Source organism: Thunnus thynnus, chromosome 10 (assembly GCF_963924715.1).
Source record: "Thunnus thynnus chromosome 10, fThuThy2.1, whole genome shotgun sequence".
NCBI classification, from domain to species: Eukaryota; Metazoa; Chordata; class Actinopteri; order Scombriformes; family Scombridae; genus Thunnus; species Thunnus thynnus.
In genome coordinates this window covers 13425896-13453300 of record NC_089526.1, presented here as the reverse complement: position 1 = coordinate 13453300, position 27405 = coordinate 13425896, and the positions used below count along the sequence as shown (strand labels likewise).

The 27405-nt window shown below is 40.5% G+C and overlaps 1 protein-coding gene across 2 annotated transcripts in view; it reads left to right on the top strand.

Moving 5' to 3' along the window:
• The window catches only part of si:ch73-22o12.1 (nectin-2), a 78414-nt gene extending 51215 nt beyond the window's left edge, over window positions 1-27199 (top strand). The window contains exons 7-10 of one of the 2 annotated variants that reach the window (XM_067601085.1): window positions 23773-23902; window positions 24077-24134; window positions 24295-24375; window positions 25427-27199. In XM_067601085.1, the coding sequence (XP_067457186.1) occupies window positions 23773-23902; window positions 24077-24134; window positions 24295-24375; window positions 25427-25639 (482 nt within the window). In that variant the 3' untranslated portion in view covers window positions 25640-27199. Of the gene's footprint in view, window positions 1-23772; window positions 23903-24076; window positions 24135-24291; window positions 24376-25426 lie in introns of both variants that reach the window. The other variant, XM_067601084.1, reaches the window with a different exon arrangement.
• Window positions 27200-27405: the final 206 nt, after the last annotated feature.

The window sequence follows — 27405 nt, the reverse complement described above, 5'->3', positions numbered from 1 at the left end:
AGTTGCATTTGTAAATAATAGCAGGAAATTGGAAATCGTATCATTCCTTTGTTCATCAAGTGGTAAGTGATAACATCCGACCTTCTGGCTTCTGGTCATTCAGTTTTGTTCAGATGTATGTCTGCTGCACACATACACACAAATATAAATACACAGGCACGCAGACAGAGGGAAGTGGATGCTCCTGTTTCCCCTGGAGGCCCCTGGGCGTTTACTCTTCCTGTCCCGTGCTGACAGGGCTGGAGGTAAAAGGGTGGTTGCGGTGCATTGTTGGGCGGATGAGGCACGTCTCCCCCGGGGTAGCACATGCTTGGCCAACTGCTGGGAGGGCAGAGAAGGGCAGGGAGAGGGAGAGAGAGAGGTAGCATGGAGGGAGGGCAAAGAGGGCGTGATGGTGTGAGGAGAGTGAAGGAGGGGGTGAGTTAGAAATGGAGGGAGTTCGGGAGCGGTGAGATCTGAAGTCTTGTGTATTGGCAAAAGCTACAGAGAGTGAGCCAGTATATAAATTAAATAGTGCCTAATGCAAGATTGAATAAAAGGGGAGAGGAGAAGAAAGAAGTAGTTGTGGAGGACAGAGAGAGCAAAAGGGCAGAAAGGAGAACAGGGGAAGGGAGGAGAGGCCTGATTAAAGACAGTGGAGATGGCTGAGTGAAGGGAGGAGGATGATGAAGGCTGAGTTGTTGCAGCTGTGTTGATTTAGCTTCTCACTGATCAGACTGTGTGTGTGTTTATGTGTTGTGTTGTGTGTGTGTGTGTGTGTGTGTGAGAGAGAGAGAGAGAGAGGGAGAGAGAGGAAAAGAAGCTCTGACATCTTCAGAAGGCCACTGACCTCGACACACCTGCACAAACACCCACCATCACCAGATGAAAGATGCAGCATGTGTGCATGTGTGTTTGTGAGTCAAATAAGCCCCAAAAGGTCTTCATGCTGTGACTTACCTGGAACAAATCCTGTTCTAGAAAATATTAAAAAAACAAAGAACATTATGTGAATGCAGTATGACCACCAGGGAGTGTAGCTTTGAGCAAAGTGTGCATGTGTTTGCGTGTGTATGTGCGTGACTGTGTGGGTATGAATAAAAGAGATTTATATCAGGGAAAAAATGGTTTGTTGCTGCTCCTAAGAATAGATTCTGTGACGAAAATGATTTTGATGCTGTATGCAAGTGTGTGTGTGTGTGTGTGTGTGTGTGTGTGTGTGTGTGTGTGTGTGTGTGTGTGTGTGTGTATATATATATGTGTGTGTGTCATTTCGTGTGTATTTGCCCTGGAGTGCTTTGCAGATCAAATGCACTTGCTGTTTAATTCACCGTCTCAACAGGCAGCTCTTACAAAGTACATGCACGCACTGGCGCATGCACGTCTGCATACACTCAGATATAAACATACAGAATGAGAGATGAATATGGAGATAAAAATGAAATAAGTCTGCAAATATTTGGTCTTCGGGACTGTAGATATTCTTCTGGGGACTGCCAAGTCCGTAGTAAATTGTGGATGATTGTGTTCATGTTCATTTGCGCATGTAAGTGCTGTGCAGATGTTTGCCTGTCTGACAGTATGGAATGTGCATGCAAATGTATGTTGGTTTTTTTTTTCTGTGTATGCAAATGTTTCCTTAGTGCTGCTGAGCAACTAATGTTTGTAATGCTGTGCTGTGATGTTTTCCTCATAAGATGTTCTGAAATCGCATCAGAATGTCATTATATCATAACCCACACTATCACAATTAAATTAGTCTGTGCAGTCACTGCCATCATGCATGTATTGAGGGTGAAATTGCTGAAATTACTTTCATGATATTAATAAGAATATTTTCTGATGTTATGTGTATGCAAAATCACGTGTAAAGTAAATTAATCAGACTGACATTTAATACATTGAACTATTTTCTACTGTTATGCATTACATAAGACAAAACTACTCTTGTCACAAATTTTATTACTAAAATTTTAATAAGATAGAACTTAATTCATCCTGCAGGAAATTTCTGATATTCAATGTACAGAGTCAAAAAATTATATATACAGAAGAACTTTAGTTCTCCCCAGACGGGCAATTGGTTGTGCAGCAGTAAAAACAGTAATAACACAAGATCAAAAACACCTAAGGCAATTATTTACAACATATAATAAAAAATACAAATGTAGAGTACATGTAAAAACATTTTGCACATAATATTTACCAAGCATGGTTAAGTGATGAAGCTAATATTACCTTTTTCTATTGGAATTCAGCAGTGAAATGGCTAAGGGTATGAGGGATGTTTGTATCTGTTGGTTTTGGCTGGTGAGTATTTGAAGCAGGAACTAGAAGGCAAGGTCTGAAACTCTAGGTGCAGGGGGCAGGTGCTGTTGGACAGGATGGATTCTGCTTTCTTTAACAAGTGTTTGTTATACAAATCAAACAGACTTTTCTGTTGAGTACCTGTGATACTGCAACAGACCTGGATCACCTTTGTTCATGCATTTTTCTTTTTTATATTTAGAAAAGCATACCAACAGATAAAAGAAAAATATCTCAATAAAATATCTGTAAAACAAGGTCATCGGGGGCCTGAGTTAGCCAACTTCCTCAGACAGAAAAGGAGCTGCTGGCTTTTTTTTTTTTTACAGAACATGTTGGCCTTACAACATGTTGGTGTTACAAGTACCTGTATGACTAAAGGATTTCTACACCCTGACCATTAATTTCATTGATGTCAGGGTTGGAGTGATGACATCTAAAATCAATAGACATGTCCTTGGTCTTTTGTTACATTTAATTCCAAAAAGGCTTCTGGACACCATCTTAAAAATAATAATAATAATAAATAATCTGTAACAGAACATTTCCTCCTCCTTCAGCAGGCTCACTATAACCGTGTCATCTGCAAACTTCACAATGTGATGGATATCACACACACACACACACACACACACACACATATATATATATATATATATATATATACTACACATATAATATACTACTAGTACTATAGGACTAGTAATATAAGTACTAGTAACATATCTAACAGTGTTTTATTTTTACTTATTGCATTATATTACTTATATCACAATATAATACTATATTACTGCTTTATTATTATTGTATTTATTATTCTATGATATGTTATATCATAGTATTCTCTTCCATTTCTATTATATATATGTCATAGCATTGTATTATTACTGTATAGTGTGTGTATTTTACATTTACTGCACATATATACTGTACTTTAATATATTATTGTGTATATTTTACTTTGTAAGTCATACTTATACCTAAAGTGTGAGCTACTGGTAACAATGAATAAACTGTACAGTCTATTTTATCATATTACAACTTCATAAAAATACAGTATAATTTCCCACCTTTGCAGTACAATAATTAGTTTTTTTAGTGTGGAAAAAATAATTTTGTATAATGCCATTAAGGCTCCAGCAAATGTCACTAAATGATCATGAACATACAGTATAGTGTAGTGATGGAGTGGACTGGACTGTGTGCCTTCATCAGCAGTCCAGAGTGATGTTATCTGCACTGGCCGGTTCCCCTGTAGGGTTCAAGTCTTTTCTGCCTTTTTTAGTTTGACGTTAAATAAAAGGCGGTGAGTAGAGGACTGTCAGAACTTCACAAAGTTGTGTATATGTGTGTCTGTGTGTGTGTGTGTTTCTTTGTCTGCTCATGTGCATGTGTCAGCTCTGCCTTTATATCCACAGACTGTCTCCCCATTCATCTGTCTGTCATCTAATCTAGACATCTCTTTTCCTGTAATCACTTCTTCTGCCCCGTCCTCTTCTCTGCCGCTCCTATCTTCTTATCGTCTGCCGCGGCCTAAATGTTGGAACATCGTGAATCTGTTAAAGAACGGTGTGTGTGTCAGCAGCTCTGCATGTGTGCCTTAGTGTTACTGCATCCAACAGTGCGGTGTAAAATCTTGTCTAATCATTCTGCTTCCTCTTTTCTCATTTCCAACACATCTCCAATCACTTGTGATTGAACCCAGAGGCATCATTTTAACAGGGAAATACATTATTGATTTAATCCATTAATTATTGCTCCAAGAAACAGAAATCTATATGCACAACGTCAAACTGCTCCGAGCTGTTAAGTCTTTCGAAGTGATGGCTGTCTGACACTGTCCTTTACTCTTGCCCATGTGTGTTCACATGTGTCTGTGTGTGTGTTTGTGTGTGTTACAATGTGTGCCGCATGTATAGCCGCTGTGGTGATCAGTGACCAGAGTGTAGCACCTGCAGGGTGTCTCCTGTATGTCTTTAGCCCCTTGTTAACCCCTCCTCTCCTCCAGGGTCCCCAGTGATTTCAGCAACGTCGCCTGTCACTCAAGCCTACAGCTGAGGCATCATGGGTAACGATTCACCCAGATTCACAATTGAAGAGCACTTCAGTGTATAATGTGAGAACAGGAGAGACAGTAGAGTTTGGAAAATAGCTCAGCATTGCCATGCGAAGCACAGCTACGCTGCACCATCCCCTGTCCGTTTAACTGTCAGCTTGGGGCAGTGATGGAATAAAATAGTCTTGAACGGACAAAAGGTCTTATCATAGAGGAGGAAATTAAATGTTATTCAAATTTGGCTTTTGGCATCGCAAGAGCCCTACGTGAAATGTTTATAAACAGGAGTCGATTATCACTTTCACAAATGTAGATGTGATCTTTGCCACCTTGTCAGTAGTAACTGGTTTATCCGAGCCTCAGACCTCTGATCTGACTAGCCTGCCTTGAACAGGTGGAAACATCAGCAGAGAATTACGCTCTGTTCAGCCGGTGTAATAGCTGGAACTTCTTTGTCGTGTGCTAACAACAGGGTATAAACTGCAAAAATAGACGGTGCTGAGCATTCACAGCGTGCATGAATGCAGGACATTTTGATTAATTTATGTTCCAGTACATTTCAGCTCTCCTAAGTCATTACCCTCCCAAACGACCGTCATTCCCGGAGGATTCAGACAAACAAAACTCTTATAAACAAGCGCATGCTCTGGTCTGATCCTCATGTCTGTGGTTCTGTTTATCATCCTGTGTTGGTGCGGCGCTTTACACGCTCTCTCTGGGAGTGTGTGCGTCATCATATGGCCCCCAGTTCAGTGGCAAGTTATTTATCTGTGTATTACACACACTGTCCAGGTACTACCTGCAGGCTGTTTATCCTCCATAGGTTCCTACTATCCTGATATATGGAGCTGTTACATTTCTGTATCACAACACACTGCCTGCAGAACAAACACACTTGCAAACTGTGCACCTGGTTTGTCATGGTGTGCGTTTGGCTGTGTGAAAGGGCGTGTGTGTGTGTATTTGTGTTTGAGGGTTTTTTTTTCCTGGTCATTTATCCTATTTTAAGGCCCTTTACTCTGCTGTCCTCCTCTTAATACCACTTTTGCTCTGGTGCTTCAGGGTTTTTTGTCGCCTATTATTCATTAGTATGGGTAGGTGGTAGAGGTAAAAAGAGATTGAGGCGGTGTGTGTGTGTTTAATTTTTACTGTTTTTCTTCTTGTGCAGGAAGGAAAGCACAAACATATTTTTGTGGTTCACGTTCATGCACAAGTGATGTTTTTCCATGTAGATTTACGACATGTAGATGTAGGAAGCGACTGTACCAACTTTACTTCAGTTGCTTTGTTTTGTCTGACTAACAGTCCAGAACCTTAAAATATTCAATTCATTGTCATTTATGACAAAGAAAATCTGCAAATTGTCACATATGAGAAGCTGAAACCAGAAAATGTTTGCTTGAGAAATGACTGAAACGATTATTCGATTGTCAAAATAGTTGCCAATTAATTTTCTGATGATCAACTAGTCCATTAATTGTTGCAGCTCTTAACATATTGAATAAAAATAGATAAATGGTAAATATGGCTATAGCTAGATGACTTTTGATGTTTAACTGAGAATTTTTATGCATGTCCTTAATGGATATATACGCTAATTTTATTTGGCATTTTATGGGCTTGTAATCATTGTGTGTTGGTGGTAGCCCTGTGTATGTGTGTGAGTCCCCCTTTCAGTGAGTAGGCAGCGTATTACTTGTCTTGGTGCAATGAGCCAGGCCTTGTATTAGGCAGGTTGAGCTGCAGGGGGAATTTTGTAACACTTGACCTGTTTCACTGAGTCATTTGTATGGATGGAGAAAGAGAAGGAAAGAGGAGGAGAAAGAGAAAGCGTGCGAGGGAGGGAGGAGAGGGCAGCACAAGTGGTTAGGGGTGATTGGAGGGATGAGTGACAATGAAAAGTGATCGAGAGAGGGAGTGGGAGAACAACAGCTGTGGGAGCCGGAGGGAGGAGAAATGAGATGACAGTGCCTTCATATTTCTTCTTTTTGCTTCCTTTCTCTCTCACCCATCCCTCGATCCCTATCCTTCATTCAGCAGCCTCTCGGGCAGGCCTGGCTGAGTCGCCCCACTCCTCATTACTCACCCCTTCAACCTTAAAGGTCATGAGCACAAACCCAGCACTTTAAAATTCAAGAATATCAAACTTCTTTACTTAACTGTTGCTGCTTGTTATTGGTGGAGTGTGTGAGTTTTTGTTTGTGCACGTGCATGCACATTCTCTGTACACATGTTGTTGAAAATACTTAATGCTAGCTCTCCACATACATATTAATAATGTGGTTTTTCATTTGGGGAGCTCAGCTGGTGGTCTCTTGCCTTGGAGGAAGAGGAAGTGGTATATCTGCATCACTGGCTAGTTATTCACTCTCTATCCTCTCGTTCTTCTGTCCTTACATCCCCTGTGTTTGCATGTCTTAGTGTGTATTTTGTTTTTTCTTTCCTTTGGGTAGAATGAGTATAGGATAGCGGTAAAGACAATGAAAGACACATTAGAAAGTGTTAAATGGTCAGTCTACAGCCATGCTGGCCACTTGATTAGGCTGGGTTTTTTTTTAGCTAAATTCTAACATCGGGGGTGCTAACGCTAATGCTAACAACTTCAATGTTTAGCAGAAATAATGTTCACCATCTTAGTTTAGGGTGTTAGCATGCTAACATCTGCTAATTAACACTATACACAAATTACGGCTAAGGCTGATAAGAATGTCATTTGGTTATAAACCAAAGTATTGGACAAATTGAAATTATGACCTGATGATGGCACTACTTGAAAGTCAGTGGATCACCAAAGTTGCTACAATTAATCCTGATAGGAGGCATGGATGGCTGTACCAAATTTCATGGCAATACCTCCAATAGTTGTGGAGATATTTCACACAAAACCGTAAATGTCAACCTCGTGATAGCGCTAGAGGAAAAGTCAGGCATCATCATAGTCGTTAGGATTTATCTGTGCATCCAAAAGAGATATTTCAGTTTGGACCAACAGACTGACATTGGCATCCTTAGAACCATGCCGACAGCCTGACTAAAGAAACATTTTCATGTTTACCTCTAGTGGTATGCAGATAATTTTGATTTATTTGTCCAGGTTTTGAGATCCACAGGTTTTAATGGAACTACTCTGCATTGAATAGTCTCCATGAAAACTGTTCGCTTTGAGGACTGTAGATTAGCCTGAGTAACAAGGACAGAAAGAAATATTGCTGTTGAAATTTCTTTTTAATGTTTACATTTCCTTTCACCTTCATTGTCATGGAGTGGTGGCAGAAGTCTGGAGACAGATATCACAAATTTCACAAACTCTGTGTGGCTAGGGGAACAGCATGTTTTTTCATAAGTTGGGTAAACCAAGTCTTAAATACTTGATGTCCTCTTGCCGCTGTCCCACCAATGGGTCAGTCATTACAAATCCATGCTGTGCAGCCAAACAGTGCTTGAACTCTCACAACATTATGTCAAAGTCTAGTGGAGTTCCCAAAGTCTTTAAAGTAACCAGAAATGTCAGGCTGAATTTTTAGGGAAAATGTTTATAAAATGATGCATAAGACATCTAGAATATTTCCAGGTGATGAAATCGTGCGGCCATAAAAAACATCAAGTCTGGGGTTTGAATATTTATTTCAAGTATAAACATCATGTAGCTTCAATGAAAAGCTGGAGCAAAATGATATACAATATGTATGTTGCTGTCAAAATTGAATAAGAGGATTTTTTTTCATACATCATGCATTGGGGAGAGATACCAGTTCTCCTCTTTTGCTTCCATCACAAATACATCTATGTAGGGAAAAAAAGTTAACGTCCCCTCTCTCGTCTTGCTCCCTTCTCCTTCAAATCTGCTTTCATTACCCTCCTTGTCCCCCAGTCTCCCTTGTCGCCTAGTCTGCCACTCCTGCCACAATTGCGTACAGTACAGTTGTAGCCTTTCAGTTCTGGTGTGACGGCCGGCGTGGCGACTGCTGGCTGCCAGCACGTCCTCTGGTGCTGCGAGCCCTGGCGTCAGTCGAAAACAGAGCCTGGTGTTTGGTGACATTTAGCATTTTACTGCAAAAATTATGCATCAATGTTGACATTCAGCCTTATGCATAAAATTCATGATGTATGTGGCAGTTCCTGTAGGCGCTGAAGTGAGAGAGAGGCAAGGAGTATGTCACAGCTGAGGCACAAGACACACACATCCCCACACATACACACATAAAGCATAATATATCCAGTGTACATACACACACACACACACACACAAATAAATGTCCACACGCATCCTTGTGAACAGTCATCATCAAGCTTTATGAATACATTTGAAAGTCATGTGTTTCACATTTCTTTCCATTCTTGTGTCTTCATTATGGATTCAGAAAGAACTCCCTATTCTTACATACACACACACACACACACACACACTCTCACACACACACCTCTCTCCCTGCGGTACTTCACTTTATTCATTCTTCGCAGATTAATTCCAGGACGACACTTTTTATGATCCCCAATTTATGTCAGCAGTCAGACAGGCCTCCCCTCTCTGCTGCCTCTCCTCTTATCTCCTCTGCCTCATGTCTCTGTCTCCCTCTACATGTGCGCTCAATGAAACAATGGTACTTTCTAGTAACGAGCAATGAGTTTGTCAGGTTTTAAAAAGAGAGGAAGACAAATGGAGGGAGGGACAAGAGGATGTGAAGATAATGGGTTTCGGTGGTGATTAACATTCCACAGTGGCACGCCAAAGAAAGTGTGACTGTCTTATTGTGTCTTTACTGACAGCCAAATGAACGGAGGTCTGGGGACTGGTTTCATCTGTGCCACAGAGGGTAATAAACATACCATGTCTAATCTACATCTAGGGCGCAGGGGTGGGTCTGTGTGTCTGAGCGTCTGCGCACATATCTCTGTGTAAACTGAGAGTGACACATTCACCCTTTTCTTCTTTTGAGAATAGACCTGCATTTACACAATGCAGCCGGCGTAGCGGTGACTGAGCTCTTATCCTCTCGGTCAGTGAGTCAGCCTGCAAGCTGACTAACCGGTCATTCAGTCTGTCAGGTGGTATCACTGGGTTCCTGCCAAGCTGCTGTGACACACCTGTCACCTGGAGCAAGAGGAACTGATCCTGCATAGTTTGTTTGTGTGTACGTGTTTGTTCAAAGCAGGAAATGGCGTTAGGAAAAAACTACTGAGAATGACATCATTCCTGCTGAGTGAACACAGTTGAGTGTAGGATTTACTGAAATGGTGCTAAGCGTTATGCACACATGTGAAGCTTGCACCTGGCATTGTCATCATTAATTTAACAGGCAGTAAAAAAACACGTAGTTAGTAATGAATGTAAATGGAAGATAGATATAGTTATTGCTCTATTTCTATAAAATATCCACTTGAGTTGTGGAATCCAAGTATATAACTGGCAAGTGCTTAAATGAATCTATGTAGTCTGTGCTATTCATTTCAACTGGAGCTGAAATGATGTATTGATCAATGGATTTGTCAATCTGCATAAAATTGAAATTGATCAAAAACTGTTCTGAGTTGTTTAAAACTAAATTGTTACCTAGTTACAGTCTCAAAATTGTGAGACTTTGCTGCTTTTCTTCTTCTTATGTGATAATTAATTTACTGACAAAACAAGCAATTTGGGGTTTTGGGAAAATGTAACTGGCATTTTAATACAGTTTTGACATTTTACGGACCAAAACCTAATTGATTAAAAGAGAAAATAATGGGTAGGTTAATCCATAATGACAATAATTTGCAGTCCTCATTTCGACTGTTTGCTGTGACAATTGCTTAAAAAACACAAACTTTAAAAAAGACTTGTTGAGAGTTGTAAAATACTGGTTTTAAATATGAACCAATCACAACCAATAACTATTTGCAGTTAGTATTCATTCATATAAACAATTCTACAAACAAAATATAGCCCTTGTTTTTATGAACAAATAATACAAAATATTAACAACTTGTAAATATTTCTCTTCTGTGTTAATATTTGATGGAAGAGCCTATTAAAGTTCAATGTAGTATTACATAGGTGACCACAATGGGAATCAAACACTTAGTAAGTGCCATTCTGAGCGATAAGAGGACCTAGATACAATTCTGCCTCAGGCTTTATCATCAACACTTCCTTAACTTTTCATGCTGGATATAGGCCACAAAGGCCTAGCTAATCAGGTAGTCTGTCTGGAGGTTGCTCATGGATTCAGAGCTAAGATCAGTTGATTCTCCCCAGTCCCTGACTTTGATCCTAATGTCTCATCCACACTCAGATCAAAATGTACATCCGACTTTTCCCTGCTGTTCCGCTGGGCTGTGCATGCACCCGCACACAGTCAGGTGTGCTTTGAAAGCTGAGCAGAGCAGACAGGTTTTTGAGCTAAGTTAAGCCATGGATTAAGGAGAAATTTACTGCCCAGGTGTGTGTAATAGTATCTATTTTTGACTCTGCCTTCAGAGAGAAATGCCTGGTTTTTCCTCAGAAAGGCATCAAAACGCCTTGCATCATCCTCGCTCCTTTCGCACAGGTGCTTTTGTAATCCACACACACTCGCAGGCACTTTGAGTGCACACTGTGTCTTGTCTCTATTTGTGAGCATTCTGGTGAGTGTGTGTGTGTGTGTGTAAATGTTGTCTACACGTGCTGTGTGTGTGTGTGTACATGTATGTGACTGCGTTGGGTGTGTATGAGTGTTCCCTCTCTTCTTGCGTGCCTAACTGGCTCTGACACATCTGTGGCTTTTCCAGGCGAATCAGGGCCGGTGCCAAACTGCCAAGAAATCAATGCAACAGACTCTGCTCTCCTCCTTTCCCTTCATATTCCTCCCTCTCCCTGCTCCTCAGTCTGCCCCCCTATTTCTCTCTCAATGTCTGTCTCTCTCTCTTTTTTCTCCCTCTGTCTTGCTCAGAGCCCTTATTAAAAATGGAGTGAGTGTGTGCTGCATATTTAAAATGGTCATGGATGGATTTAAACGGCTGATGGTATTCAGTGTCTCCTCAGGGAGCTGCTATGAGCCCTTAAGCTGACTCCTCTGACTGGAGCCTGACTGACTGGTGAGCACACACTAAACCTCTAATAATGACTTGTGTACACACAGTCAACCCAGCGCAGGCGTGCACGCACACACAAGACACGCACACACACACAGGCGGGCGTGCACATGTGTACACACTCATTATGTAGCACACACTGCTTAGTTGTGACAAGGACGCTAGTCACGTCCGTTATGCATGGAATGGTTGCATTGTGATGTGCAAGAGATGGCGTGTGCGTGTGTGTGCGTAGGCTCATCGGTCAATAACTCATTAGTTTGCCTGCTTTGATGTAGCAGTGTGTAAATGTTTTTTAACTGTATTTGAAGACACTCTTATGGGTGCACAGGCGTGTCAAAGTGTGTGTGTGTGTGTGTGTGTGTGTGTGTGTGTGTGTTTGTGTGTGTGTGCGCGCGCTCTCAACGACAGCTAGGGTAGATGTCACACTGAGCCCCTTCAGGTTGAGCAGCAAGTGTTTCTGTCATGTTGTCTTTCATGCCGGCTTGGATTTGGACTCCAATCTGCCGCCTAAGTGTCCTTCACTGAAACATTATTGATTACTCCACACACTCTCCAAACACCGAACATAAATACTGCTGCTGTGAAACACGCACAAACTTACACATGCACTGATAAACAGATGCCCCTGCACAGAGGGGAGGGCAGGAGGATCTGAACAGGCAAAAATGAGAGGTGGAGGAGATTGAAGAGTTTGGTAATGCATGAATATTCAGATGAATAGTGCATAAAAGAGCATTTCCAATAACTAACCTGCGCCTGCAACCATTTTTGGTTTGGAACAATGAGATCAGTGGCATTGCCTTCAGTGCATTCAATACACGGAGGAGGATGAGAATGTAGATTTATTCATTATTGATGCTGCAAGGGTTTTTAACGGCGGCTACTTGGTGTAATTCTGTTTGATGTATGTATGGCAGTTTTATGTCTTTCATCCGTGACATGTGAGGGTTAAAGCGTGTCCGTAAATGTGAATATTTGCATCTGTATGCATGCATTAGTAAGCACGTCAGTTTGGATGTTGATTCCTGTGTGCACTTGCGCTTTTGTGCTCCTGCAAGGCCCTGACACGTGTGTGCCTGCCAGCATGCATGCTCACGTTTCTGTGTCTGTAAATTCAAGGCACTGGCCGGTGAGTTACAGCAGCACTGTAGTGTGATCTATCATTGACAGAGCTGTACACACTCAGACACAATGATGACCTCCGAGAATTCTGACACATGCACAACAGTTGCAGAAATCAAAGGAGGTACACATATCTGTTTTCCAACAACAGTTTGTTTTTTATCCTCAGATTTACATACAGAAGTACATATTTTGTGTGTAGTGCAGTGAGTGTGTGCATACAAATTGTGCCAGAATATAAGTTGCATGCACTTTACAAATGCATAAATCACCAGCACTCCATGCCAAGCAGCCAATCAACTGCATTTAAACACTAATGAAACCATTCTTTATTCCAATACAGATAAATTGAACCCTCAGTGCTTTCTTTTCCACCTTCCCATCTCTTCTGCGTTCTTTTGTTTCTGTGTCCAACCGCTGCCGCTGGCGGTGCATAACTGAATGGCAATGGAGGAAACGTCTTTCTTAATGAGCATTTGAATTCGAGTTCGGCTCGAGCGTAGTTTTTGGGTGTCTCGACAGCTCGCATTGTTGTGGTTTCTCTCCGGGGCCATGGGATGAAGAGGAAAGTGAATGAATGTGGAGAGCGTGCAGGGCCATTATGGCTCTGTGTGTCATTAATCAGTGACTGATGAGAGGCAGTTTGAGGGAGAGATGGGCCCTATTACTGCTATGGCACTCTAAGGACTCTGTGCAAGGCTCTTTTAGACTGCCTACTCTGCGGTCAACAATACAGCAGGTACAAACACCGTTAACAACACTTGAAAAGAAAATCACTATCCCCCCCCTGAAAAACAAAACAAATTCTGCATGAGGATCATTAGTTTTATGATGTCAAGCTGAAAGAGGGTGACATTTTTAACTTTTCTTTTGCCACCCATACTGGTCCCTCATCTTCTTCGATTCTTTTTCCTCCAACACATCTTGTACTTCTCCACCCTCCAGCTTGAATCTCCTATTCTGTCAGTTCTTTTCTATATGTTCCACACTCTCTACCCTCCTTCTCCAGCTCTGTCTCTTCCTCTGTGCGTTGTTTCCTTTCTGGCAGTCTGTGTGAGGAACTTGGTATGAGGGCAACATGAAGAGCACTCTCATGTGAGTCGGCGAGAGTTGAGAGAAACGAACGTACTGACTCTCCTTTCCTTTAGAGAAAGAGGGAGGAAAGGAGCAGTAGCTAAGTCTTAGACATTATTTTTTTCCCTTCCTTATATCTCAACATTTCTACACAGCGGGCTGCTTAATAGATTGCGGTACACAGAGGCTATTACAGTGTAGCATCCTTGCTGTAGGGAAGAAATCTAGAGGATAGCAGAGTTAGGGGTTGTATGTGTAGCCGAGTGGTGGGTAATGAGGTGAGAGTCCCTTCTAGCCAGAGGTTAGCAGTGGTTAGGAGGGCAGGTAAACATACCAGCTGCTCCCGACTGCCTGGCCTCAAGGCCGCGGTGACACTGGTAGTGGAGGAGAGAGTGGTGCAGGGGTGGGGGGGTGAGGAGAGAGGAAAAAGCAGGGCGAGAAGATGGATGGGAAGCCTAAAGGCATTGTGAGGTAAACTAGGCAGCTGGATATTCTCAGATTGCAACATTTACTGTAAGTTACGGTTTTAACCTGGGGTGGCGAGGTTACCTTAAAAGTCAGTTTCCATTACAGTTGCTAGCAACCTCATTTTAAATTGTAATCAGTCAATAAGATTCAAGAAATGACTATGGTTACCGGATTACGTTCAGGTTTACAGACATTTTCTTGTGGCACATTTAATAGAAATGTAGGACACTTGCTGTTATTTGAAAAACATTTTAGTTTCTTATTTTCTCTCTTAAAGGAATAGTGACATTTGGGAAATGAGCTTATTCAGTTTCTTACTCAGAATTAGATGAAAAGATCAAGAAGATCTCAAGTATGGAGCTATATATCCAAGATTTTATTAGCTTAGTTTAGCATTGAGAAGTAGCAGGAAACAGCTAGCCTAGCTCTCTCCAAACCTCAAAAAACTGCTTGCAGATGCACCTAAATGTCAATAATTAACATGCTGTATTATGTTTATTAAATCTGTGCACAAACAGAAATGTCAAAATTACATTTGTTGGTTTACTTAGTTACCTGCTTGAACTATTTCTTGTCAGTTACATGTTGTAACTCACACTAAAGCTACTAATTGTCATTTTTACATGTCTGTTTTTGTACAAATTAAACACAAGGATATTCACCAGAGAGCTTTCGAGGTAGGTTTTTTTTAAAAAAAACCTTTGGACAGAGACAAGCTTGTCTTCCCCCTGTTTCCAGTCTTCATACCAAGCAAAGCCACTCGCCTTCCAGCTCCACTGAACACACAGACATGACAGACAGTGGTATCGGTCTTCTCATCTAACTCTTGGCAAGAAAGTCAATATATGCATTTTAAAAATGTCAAATCATTTCCCCCAACTTTGATTTTTTTTTAGGGCTGGGCGAAAATATAATCCTATAATTCATTGACTTTCTGCGGAGTAGTATGATGATGATATTATTTTGTGATATTGTTTTACAGGAATGTTCCAGATGATTCTAAGCAAACTGTAATTAGAAACTAACAAAATCAATTATTTATGTGTTTGTTTTGCATTTATAAAGAGAGTTCTTCTGATATAATGTTTAGCCGTGTAACATAGATAATTACACTGGACATCAAATAATTAATTTATATGTGATTTTGCATACATTTGATATATCATGATATGATTGATTTTAGCCATATCGCCCAGCTCGAACTGAAGACTTTGTCTTAAACTACATTTTGTATATTTGTCATAATTTAAATGATAGCTTTATTTTACTGATGTATTTTATATTACATTACCAATGTAATCAAATCTTAAACAGCACAAAAAAATATCTGTAAATCCATTACTTTTATTTAGATGTTGTCTATTGCTAGACACTCGACTAAAACATATGCAAATCAGTTTTTTCTAAGTGGCTCCAGTCCTTGAGTTGTTTACATTTAGATCACAGATTGCATCTTTAAATATATTCCTGGAAGTAATCATCTACTTGTCAGAACATAAGAATCAGAGGAAAGTATAATCAATCATTATTCAACCATAGTAATTACAGAATTTACTAATCAAGTACAGTCATACAAGAAACATGTAGCATTTTGATATCACCACTGAAGTTCTGAGATAGTGGTGTAATGTTTAATTAGTTTAATGTGCTCTCATGAATGTGACAGCAATCTGACCTGTGCTTTTTAAGCACTTGTTACTCCTCTGCCAAGTATCTGCTCGCTGTTTTCAGCTCTACCTGTTACATCCTACCCTTCTCTCTCTGTGTTTGTGTGTGTTTGTGAGCGATAGAGGGAGAGAGAGAGAGAGAGAGAGAGAGAAGGAGAAACAGAGTCCTTGTAGTACAACAGATCATTCATGTCCTGAGTGGACAGCTACATTTGGCTAATGCAACCCCGCTTTCTCTGCTGGCTACAGCCGACCACCTCAGTGCCAGTGTAAAGTGGACTGTAAATATTGACAGGGAGACAGCAAAAGCCGAACAGCGACCTTGTCAGAGAGGGAAAGAAAGAGAGAGGGAGATTCAGGAGAGGGATGATGGAGGCATGGAGAAAAAGAGAGGGGGAAGAGATAGAGAGAGAAGGAGAGAGAGTTCCTGCCTTCTCCCAAGGCAACTGAGTGTGCTTTGATGCACTGTGGCAGGGAACACACTGTCTCCCCAGAGAGGGAGAGGGAGAGCAGCGTCTCACACACACACACACACCATGCAGAGTTTTCATATACCACCACACAGCTTTTTAAAATGTCAGAACGCACACACCCACACTTGCATACACTGACACTAGGGCTGAGCAATAAATCAATATTATATTGATATCGTGATACGAGGCTAGATTTCATCTTAGATTTTGGATATTGTAATATCGTGAAATGGCACAAGTGTTGTCTTTTCCTGGTTTTAAAGGTTGCTTCACAGTAAAATGATGAATTTTCTGAACTTACCAGACTGTTCTATTATTTGCCTTTACCCACTTAGTCACTATATCCACATTTCTGATGAGTCATCCCTTCAATATTGTTGCAATATCAATATCAATGTGTTTTGTCAAAAATATTGTGATATTTGATTTCGTCCATATCACGCAGCCATAACTCACATGCAAACTTGCAGTTTATTTTATACAGTCTATGGTACACACGGTCATAGTCTCAGTGACATTAATTTAATCCTCAGACGGTTGAAATACATGAGGTAAAGCTCTGGAATCACAGTAGATTAGAAATGACCAACATCACTGATCTGCCCAAACCAAAAGCTCTCTCTCTCCTCTCTCTCTCTCTTGTGCACACACACAAATAAAATTCAGTCAGCATTTCCTTCCATCAGATTGGTAGAGTCTGCCTCTCTCAGAGCCGTTCAGCCAGTCGTGTTGTCCGAACAAGCGCAATCAATTTGATCTGATTTGCTTTGTGCTGAAATGAATTGTAATGGCATCATGAGTGCAGTGAATAGTAAATGGCAATGATGGTGACGGTGATTGTGGTAGTGGGTGTAGCAGGTCTTCAACTGCCATAAAATTAATGTCAGAAGTAGCTGCGCCACTCAACACTGTAGCACTTGCATTGATTGTGAATAATTTAAGTGTGTGTGCGTGAGGTGTAGATGTGTGTGTTTTCAGGCCTGCATTTGATGTATATATCCTGCCACAAGCTCTACTTTGTTCTGTTTTTTCTACCTTTTGTTTTTTTTCTTTTTCTTTTTCTTTTTGCTCTCCCCTCCTCTTCCCTTTCCCATATTTTCCCCACTCTATTCTGCGCAGTTATCTGTGCGGTTGATTATTGGGTTACTGTATTACCAGGGTGGTAGGTAGGTGTAAGCATAGCTCAACCTGTATGAATGCATCAATAGATGGATAGGGGTGTATATTTTACCAAGTTAACCTCAGAAATCTAAAGGCTATGATTTCTCTTTTTCTCTTAGTGAGCAATGAGATTACATGTACTGTTCTTTATCTTAATCTCTTTCAGAGGCCATCAATTCATTCTGTCCTAATCTCATCTCCAGGCACTCTACTGTGACCGGGGTAGCCTTGTGTTGTTTCTATGCCAGCTGAGTTCTCAGTGAAAAGCACCAAAAGGCTTGAGTTTCAGCTGAAACTGGATTGTCTCGTTCACATTCAAAACTTAAGGGAAAATCATAACTTTCCACTGACATCTCAAAAACAACAAAGAAAAAACTTGCTGCTATTAAAAGGGAATATTAAATCAAAAAAAAATGTTTGCTCCTTCAAAGACATTATGGTGGTGGGGTGATCAAACGCTGTGGATTTATATAATTAAATAGACTTTTCTCATTTTACTGAAAAGCATACTGGAGAGCAACTTGAAAGATGTGAGGGAGGAAAAGAGGGAGAGATGACACACAGCACAATTCATGTGCGAGACAATCACACAACATCACCGCCACATGGCTAAGGCTGCGGCCCACTGAGCCAACAGGACGCCTCAGGCTTTGGATATTTTGGTCAACAACTGTTCCTTTTTGAAAAGTCAAGCTAACCCATTAGGAATGAATTTGATCTCAGCTACAGTAGGATTGTTTTTTCAGTGACCAACTAATCTTTTAAGCCAAGACCAACCTCACGTCTATCTGAACCTTTTTCCTCCAGTGCAGGACTCTACAGGATGAAAATTTCTGAGTTTAAGGTTGGTTAGTGGGCTTTCAGTGACATGCCGTGTGTGTGTGTGTCTGCACAGATTTGTGGAAGAGGTCAGGGAGGGTAATAAAAACAGGCTTATCTCTACTCGTTAGGCACAGGAGATAAGAGATGCAGGGGAGACGCTGCAGATTTGTGCTGTCGTATTACCGGGCCACACAAGCGAATCCCAAATTACACCGGTGATGGAGCAGGATGACAGGAAAGAGGGATGAAGGGAATGAAGGAGGGATGGATGGAAGGAGAGGGGAGGAGGCAGAGATAAATGCAGCAAAAGCCCGCCCTGTACGGGGGAGCTGAGAATAGGCCAGCATGTTAACCTTAATCCCTTCGGGGAGAGCCGTAAACACACAGGAAGAGAGAACAAGGGATTGAGTGGAAAAGAGAGGGATGTGAGATCTTTGTCTTCCCGCTCTCTCCTTCATCCCCTCAGCATGTGATCAGTCAGTTGCAGGCAGCTGCTGGGAAATCCCTCTGTACTTATCTGAAGCCAGCCTCTTAATCACAGCCTTCATCTCACTTGGCTCTTCCTCACACTCCTCTCTTTTGATTCCTCTCTTCCCACCTCCTCTCTCCTTAATGTCATTCTCCAAAAACGCCAGTGTTTGGACCCCGTCATCCCTCCTTGACTCATCTCCCAATGAATCCTCTTTCGTCAAGCACTCCCTCCTCCTTTCAGCTTTTCCGTCAGTGACTCAGGCACCTAGGTTTTAAGGAGCGCTGATCTGTCTACTTAATTTTTTTCCCCCCCCCTGCAAAAGTATTTTGAGACAGAAATGAAGAGAAGAGGTAAAACTGAAAACTCCTGCCACTGGCTGCAGAACTGCGGCCGGAATTCAGTCATGCATCTTAAAAGCTCCAGAGATTCTGCTGGTATTTTCAACCTGCTGAAGTGGGTCTGTGGTAATTTCAGACAGTTTCAGCCAAGCATCCAGCCTCATCTCCTCTCCCTTCACTCCCTCCTCCTCCGTGCCCCGTGGGAGAGTGGTGGTCCATGGTTGACTGGCTGTCCAGGAAGGCAAGTGTGAACGAAGGAGGGCTCGCATTCAGGAAGAGATAGATGTGTATCTGACTGGATGGCCCCCGCATTGATCTGCTCAGAGGAATGGAGCTGACCTTTAACTGAGTTTCAACCGTGGACCACCTCCTCATTCACTGTAAAGGAAAACACCTCTTGATTCAGATGGAGATACGACTGCTCTCCACCTTAGGGCTCCTCTCCACTGAAATAAAATTTGTTGTTTTTGTCTGCTGCTTGGATGCTTAAATGTATGTAGATATGTCTTTGTGTATGCATGTGATGTTGGTCTGGAAAGGTAAGGCAGCAGGGCACAGGGGCACGCTTGCAGACCAGCCCGTTTGTGTAAATATGTCAGACTGAGTGACGAGGATACGATACAGGATGCCAGCTGCCTCTTAATACAATGTTGTGTGTGTGTGTGTGTGTGTGTGTGTGTGTGCGTGCATACATGAGTGTGTATTTTGTGTTTGAGCGTGCATGCATGTGTGTTTGGTATTAATATACTCTATATGCGTGGGTAAGTGCATGTCTGGTTGCATGTCCTTGGCAAAGAGCTGCAGGGATTTAAACAGGCCCAGCAGACGTACAAGTGCATGCACACACATACACACACACACATACGTCTCTGTCTGTGATATTTCATTAGCGCAAGACATGGGTGGTGTCCAGGGCCAACACAGAGTGCACGGCTCTCGAGTCAAGTCATTCACAGACTCACTGCACCTCAATCCTTAAAATTGGCCTCCTTTCCTGCAGCTCGCTCTTCTCTCCAGAGGTTATCTGAGAGGAAGGAACAGCTTTCTACCTGAAACCTGCTGAGTGAAAATGGCATTGGTTGGATAATGACGCCCTAAGATAAGGCAGGCAAAAGGGGGGGACCTCTATAGAGTTTCAAAAAAATCCCGGGAGGCAAAATGGAGGAGGGTGGTGTGATGATAAACAGACACGGCACTGGAATGAGGAAGCAGTAACACAAAAACACAAGACAAGGCAGGTTTCAGGTTTAGAATGAAAATCCCCTGTGGCTGTTAAGTGCGTTGATTTTAAAGAGACAGAGCACCACCATGTGGCAGATGGATTATACTACATGAAAGTGATTTTATGTGCTGAGGCGTGAAGCATCTACTGCCAAATATAGCTTGCAACAGTTGGAAATCTAATAGAGCCTGAACGTCTGCAAGGACTTCAAGTCCAGTCTGTCTCTTTGGTTCGGGTCTTTTGGTTCTTTTTGTTTTCTCTGTCTAAATCATATCTCCGTTCTCATTAAACACTCAGTCTGCAGAACTATCACGACTTTGAAATGCCACAGTAAAATGTTCTCCACACTCCTTGTAAAAACTGACTGCTACTGACTAATTATTTATCATTCTTCATTTTAAAGTTCTTGTTCTTTTACTATCCAAAGTCTGTGTTTTGTGGCAGAGCTGAAACAAAGTATGTTTTACAAGCTCACAGTTAGACACTTTTTAAGATTCAGGCTGTTGCATGAATAATTAGTTTTCATTTCCTGCAGCCGCCATCCTGAATATCCTCGCCAGCAGAATAGCTGCGTGTCCTCGTCTCTTTATTACAGAACAGCTGAAAAACTTTAATAACCTTTTGGCTGTAAATCCAGTCTCCAAATAATTCAATATTATTATTTTTGATATTTTTGGAGATTGCTGTTGGTGAGAAGTGATTCATTAGTAATCATTATTAAAGAGTTCAGAGAACTGTATCACTTTATGGAACTTTTACAAAGAGAAATATGTTAGTAATATCAAGATATTGTGCTAACCAGTATCCTAGAAAATATCTTGTCTCTTATCACAGTACAATTAATATCGCAATCACCTATTCTTATATAAAACTCCATTTTGCAGTGGAACTCATTTTATGAAAATGTAATTTAATACATTATTATTCTACTTTTTTGTGTTAAATCCACCATAACATTTGCAATATATTGAAATAGTCACAAAAATACAGCATATTGCACATCATATGTTGTTATTTAAATCCAAAACATTTAGCTGAGCTGTTTTATTTATATATATATATATATATATATATATATATCTTCAGTTTTTTACAGTCTTACTGACTAAGCTGACAGGTACGTTTCTTATGGTACAGTATTGGGAAAGTACTTAAAGGAAATGTATAATTCATGTTTGATTTAAATCTTGAGAATGAAACATATTCCACTCCATGTTTGAGTACCGTGGCAGTGTGTCGCCCTCCAGAAACAGAAAACTACTTTAGATGGAATGAGGGCACCACGTGTTGGTTTTGATCCCAAGATAGGTGCAATATAAGTTTCTGCACTAGAGGGAAAAAACAATGTAAAACTGATTTGCAGCCTACAGACTAAATCCAAAGCAGCATAATTAACTCAGTTCACCCCATCAAAAGATTTTTTTCCCATTTATTATATCCATAAAAACATAGAGTAACCAGGGAACCTTTTTGTTTCATCTTTGAAGAGACGGAAAGCTTATGGATTATTGGTGTGACTCCACAGATTAACGTGCATGTTGTGCTTTTTCTTTTTTTTTTTTAATTTCTCGTCTTTCATTTTCTCATTCAATCAAGTACAACAAACATCCCAAATCATGACAATAACATGACACAGAATTAATGTTTGTTTCAAATAAATACTTTATAAATGACTCGCAATAAGAGTAAGGACAACCAAAGCTAGTGTGCAGGGTCAGAGGTCAGAGATAATAGAGTGGGCTGTAATGACTAGTAGGGAAGGAGATGATCATTAAGACACTTCTGTATGTATGAAAAAATGAAAATTATTTTTAGGAGATATTCAAAGAAGTCTATTGTTAGAGGAGAGTTGTAATTAGAGGACTAACAACATTTAATCATGACCCATCCAATTACTAGGACCAGAGTTTGTTCTCATCAAATGAGCTTCAGATCCTCTCTGCCCTTTACCGCCCCCTCATTAGCATAATCCCCTGGGAATACCGGGGGGATAATGAGCCGGGTTGCACCTTCAGTAAACATACAGAGTGTGTGTGTGCGCGTGTGTGAGTGTCGTGGTTCATGTTAAATGTGGTCATGGTTCATTAGTGGAACCTCTGCATGATTCCTCTAGTTCTTCTTAATCACCCATGTGACTTGACACTCTAATCAAGACCCCTTCTGTACTTCACCAGCACAATGTTGCACATAGCTACACACATACACACACACACACTCTGTCTCTTATATACTCATTACTGATGATTCCCTTTTTCCTTATTAGGCCAGCCTTAGTCATGGGTCTTACAGTGTTACAGCTTCAATTATCTGCCCTACAGTCTTGCACTATGTAAATAAACCTCTTTTTATGTTTTTATGTCAAATAAGAAGTAGGTCACAGGATAAATCTAGGGTGTTGTAAGATGATCAACAAAATAGGACGGATGACTTTCTATAATTTGAGGATTTGAAGGCCTAAAGGTTACAACGTATCCCATGGCTTCTTCTTCTTATTCCTCTTCTTCTTCTTTAAAGCAACTAAATCGATATTTTCCATAATAACAATGTATCAACTGATGCAGTTAGCGACTCGCTGGTGAACATAGTGGAGCACTTAGCAGCTAAAGAGCCACATATTTCCCACAGGAGCTGTTAAAGACCACAACCAGAACTAAAAGAGAGTGAATATTGGCCTTAGATTCACCAGGTGGAAAGAAACACGACTCCAAATGAATAATAATGTTGCTCCTTAACAGCCAGATGTGTAAATAAGTAACCATTTACTAACAAGTTCAACATATCACCCTGAAAGGTTATGATATGTCACAACTGTTTTCGCTGCTGCAAGTGGCCAAAAAATCCATTAATGCAGGTTTAAAGAAATAATTTGATATTTTGGGAAGTACTTGCTCTCTGGCTGTGAGCTAGATGAGAAGTATGAAACCACTCACATCTGTTTCTTGGCTTTGAGAAGTTGCCAGGTAACCCAGACGAGAAATAGTTCAGCACCATCATTTTTTGTACACATTTAAACCACAAAATGCAACATGTTAATTAGTGAGCTTTAGAGATGCTGGTAGGCAAATTCTGTTACCTTCAGACAGAGCCAGGCTAGCTGTTTCCCCCCATTTCCAGTCTCTATGCTAAACTAAGCTAACCAGCTGCTGGATGTGTGTATTTAATTGACAGACATGAGAGTGGTGACTCTGCACCAGGAAGCGAATAATCATATTTCCCAAAATGTCAAACTATTCCTTTAATTGTTGCTTTTTTTTCTCCCTGTGAAATACTGGATTGTTTTACCTTGTCTGGCTTTTAAAGGTTATTCAAATGAAACAATCTGAATCACTGGTGGACCTGCTCACAAGTCATTGACATATACAATGAGTGACAAGGGGCTCTGACTAGATGTGGTTTTATTTTAAAGGTTATAAGGCAAACAGATATGGGAAAAACTGTGAAAAAAAAGTATTTAAAGTATAGCTATATTATCAAAAGGACTTTAGCACTATCTCCTGGCTAAACTGGGAATCTACATCCATTCTCTGATGTTGTCTGATGGTATTTTCTCTCTTTCCACAGAAACTCGTCTCCCAGAGAAGGGTGCCACCACAGGCAGCATCATAGGAGCCATCATCGGGGTCATTATACTCTTGGCCATCATTGGAACAGGCATAGCCATGTACCGCAAACACCGTAACAACAATGCAGAGTGAGTATCTGTGTGACCGAATATGTTCAGTTCACTTCACTTTTGCTTTTTTCATGTCCTGCTGTTTGTTCTGTGTGCTGTTTGCAAATTGCTCCATTAGATGAAATGCCACGCAGCATGTCTCATGTTTTTGTGACTCACTAAACACGACAGCTGTGTGTCTTTGTGTTTCAGTGGTCCACCCAAGCACAAGCCCCCTCCACCTAAGAAGACTAACAGCTCCGCTAACAGGGTGAGTCACTATTGACAAATGCTTGTAAAGACAACAATATAATTAACAAGACACTTGTGTCAGGTTTTTCTACCCAGAGGGAAAACTGTGAGTGAAGCTATCAAATTTTGTTTTATTTCCTGAAAAATACTGATTGATGTGTGTGTGTCCTCCTCAGCAGAACACAAATCCCGCCCCAGTGGCTGAGGAGAGACCTCTGCAGAACCAGTTCTACACTACCCAGAGTGGCGAGCCAGTCACGGTAAGAGTGTGTGTTGCTTAAAAGTACAAAACATGGCATACCGTCAGATCCCTGTAACTCAAATGGACATTATAATGGGTTTTTTTGTAAGTTTGAGAACATGCACACGCAATAAGATGCAGACCAGTGGAAACATTTTCAGCTATGTTGCCTTTATCAGGGTGATGTCTTACATACAGTTCTTTAATCAGTCATGTGATTTATAGATTACCATAGATACTAAATATACAAAACATTATCATAATCTGTTTGAAACTTTCTTTTAAAGAATACAATATTTAGTTATTGTAGATACATTATTCAGACAACAACTTAGAATAATGTCGTTCAAAACAGTTCCAAAAATGAAGACCTCAGACATCGTGTATGCATAATGAAGTGTTTAATTAAGACTCTGCTGATTGTCTCAAACTATGGGGAAAAAAGTTTAATTTTGCAATTTGATTCTTCTTTAAGGGATCATTGAGGTTAACATCTCGGGACGATATTGGAAATAAGTGTTTTCACTTGTCTGTAATCCATGAATAAATCGTATATCATATCAAAATTTAAATAATTAGATCCTTTATTTCTTTCAAATATAGCAGATTTGAATTCATATTTGTAAATACATGGATGAGAATTTAGATGTGTGTCTTTGATCTATTTTATCTCACCATTTACTATTCCATCCCCCAGAATAAGATTGTTAGTACTGAGCTTGCAGTCTCACTGTCTCAGTTTAGCTTGATACACAGACAGAAGCTAGTGGAGAGGAACTTTAAATCTTTATTACTAGAACAAAGTGGCACAGAGTATTTGATACTGATTCACCCAGACAAAGACTTCATCATCATGTCTAAATTTTCTTTGCCTTTATTCTCTTTTACTGCATTTGTTTTCTTCTTCTAACACTGTGTCTTTCCTACTGCTCTGTTGTTGTTGATGTGTAGAAGTTCTTTTGTCAATTTATATCTATATAAAGCATCTTTGATTGCCTTTTAAAAGCACTTACAAATAAAATGCATTATTATTCATGAAGGATGACGTCTTTTACCTTTGCTTGTTGCAGGACCTGGATGCCCACCATGATGATACTGATGATGGTTACGGTGAAGATGAGAGGGAGCAATACTACTCTGCTGCCCCCTCTGGCTGGGATGATCCCAGACACAATGAAGTCCCGCCTTTCTACATGCGCACAGACAGTGACCCCCAGGACTATCATCAGGCCCCCAATGTCAACCGCGGGGACAGCTTTGTCTCGCCCGCCATGTTTGTGTGAGGATCTGAGGGGGTACGAGAAGACATGGTTGTGTGCTTGTGTGTAAATATGTGTGTGTGTGTGTGTGTGTATGAGTGAACATTTCTCCAGGCTTAAATGAGACAGACATTATTTTAGCTCTGTGATGACTTGTGAATGTGAACATTTGATGCTTTGAATTTTCAAATCTGTGCTGCAGACATAAGGAGGTCTATTTTTGCCTTTTTTTTGAAGAATATTTATCTGGGATTATTTCGCCAGTAGTCTTTATTATGAAATAATCAGATTCAACTGTGTGTTTAGAATTTTACAGTTTTTAAACTCTGATCCACTTGAGCCAGCAAGACACAAAATGGTGCTCATGCATGCACATCTGTCCCAGACAGCTTTAAAAGAGTATGATGACATCATTATCAACTATGGATAAGGCAAAGACAATGTTTTAAATACTTTTTACTGCTGAATGTCACTTCACAGTTAGGACGCAGTTTAAAGTACACTAATACATTGCAAGAGCCTGAAACAGATGAAGGTCTCTACACCAAACTGCCTAGCATTATCGACTATAGAGCTGTCGTGCACATCACGGTCACTGACACAGCTTGGTTATCAGAAGCACAATATGTAGGTAATACATGTTACCTCTGTCTAGTCGTATCTGTCTGTGTTGTTGGTTTCCAAACCCAGCTGGCATGAAGTCAGTGTAAAACAGGCACCCTGCGGACAAACTATTAGCTGCAATTAATCAGCCAGTGCTGAGACAAGACTCACACACTGTGACGAAATCAGGGTGTGTAAAGAGCTGTGAGGGGAGGGTGGCTGTTAGAGCAATACTACATATGTGTGTTAATGTTTGATTTGATTAGTTATTGATTTTATGTCTTAAGCATCTGGTCTTTGCTTCCTCGTGAAAATGTAATGACACTCAGACAAAACTAAAGAGCTAGTGATTGCTTGAACTTGGATGTACTGGCCTGTTCTTTTGTTCTTTTAACTGTAACACTTTTTACTTACTGATTTTTTTACTTGCATCCATCCATAAAGCCATAGTAACACGGCACTCAGTTGCTCAAACAGTGAGTAGACACAGCGTTGTGTTTTTTTGGGGTGGATATTTTTTACTTTAAAAAACTGACAACTTTTGTGCTATTTTTTTCCTAATTCAGTTTGTCTACCAGCATGCTCAGATGGATTAGAATAAATCTGGATTATATCCATGAAATCTGTTGCAATTCATCTCTAGTGGAGGATTAAATAGTTCTTTATGGAGTTCAAATCAGGGTTGACACAGAGCCTGCTAGTATACTGATTTCTCCGTCCATTATCAGGGTTAAAGGATAAACGGGTCAGTTATTTTAAGGTAATTTTTTTTCTACTCCATTATGATATCAGAGGTGTCTTTATGTATGTTAGTGCCAACAAGATGTGTCTTTTATCAAATTGCCTTTTGAGAAGATTGATCTGTTTTCTCATTTATTGAATGATGTTGGTTGTAATCTATTTGACTCTTCATGAATTGTATTTTGAAAGTCATGTAGATAGTTATTGATTCAATAAACATTTAAATTGTTCCTGGTTAAATCAGTTATCTTGAGTTTGTCGTGTCCTTATTCATTGCTGCAACTGATATTTTTCACCTCAGTTCTAATTCCACTTTTTCACCATGTGGTAGCAGTATAGACTGAAAATATAGGAGAGATTAGTACAACTGAAAATGCTGCAGCCCTCACTTGCAACTGCAGAAAACTCACATTATTAGGGAAGAAAAATTAGTGCTTTAAGTATTG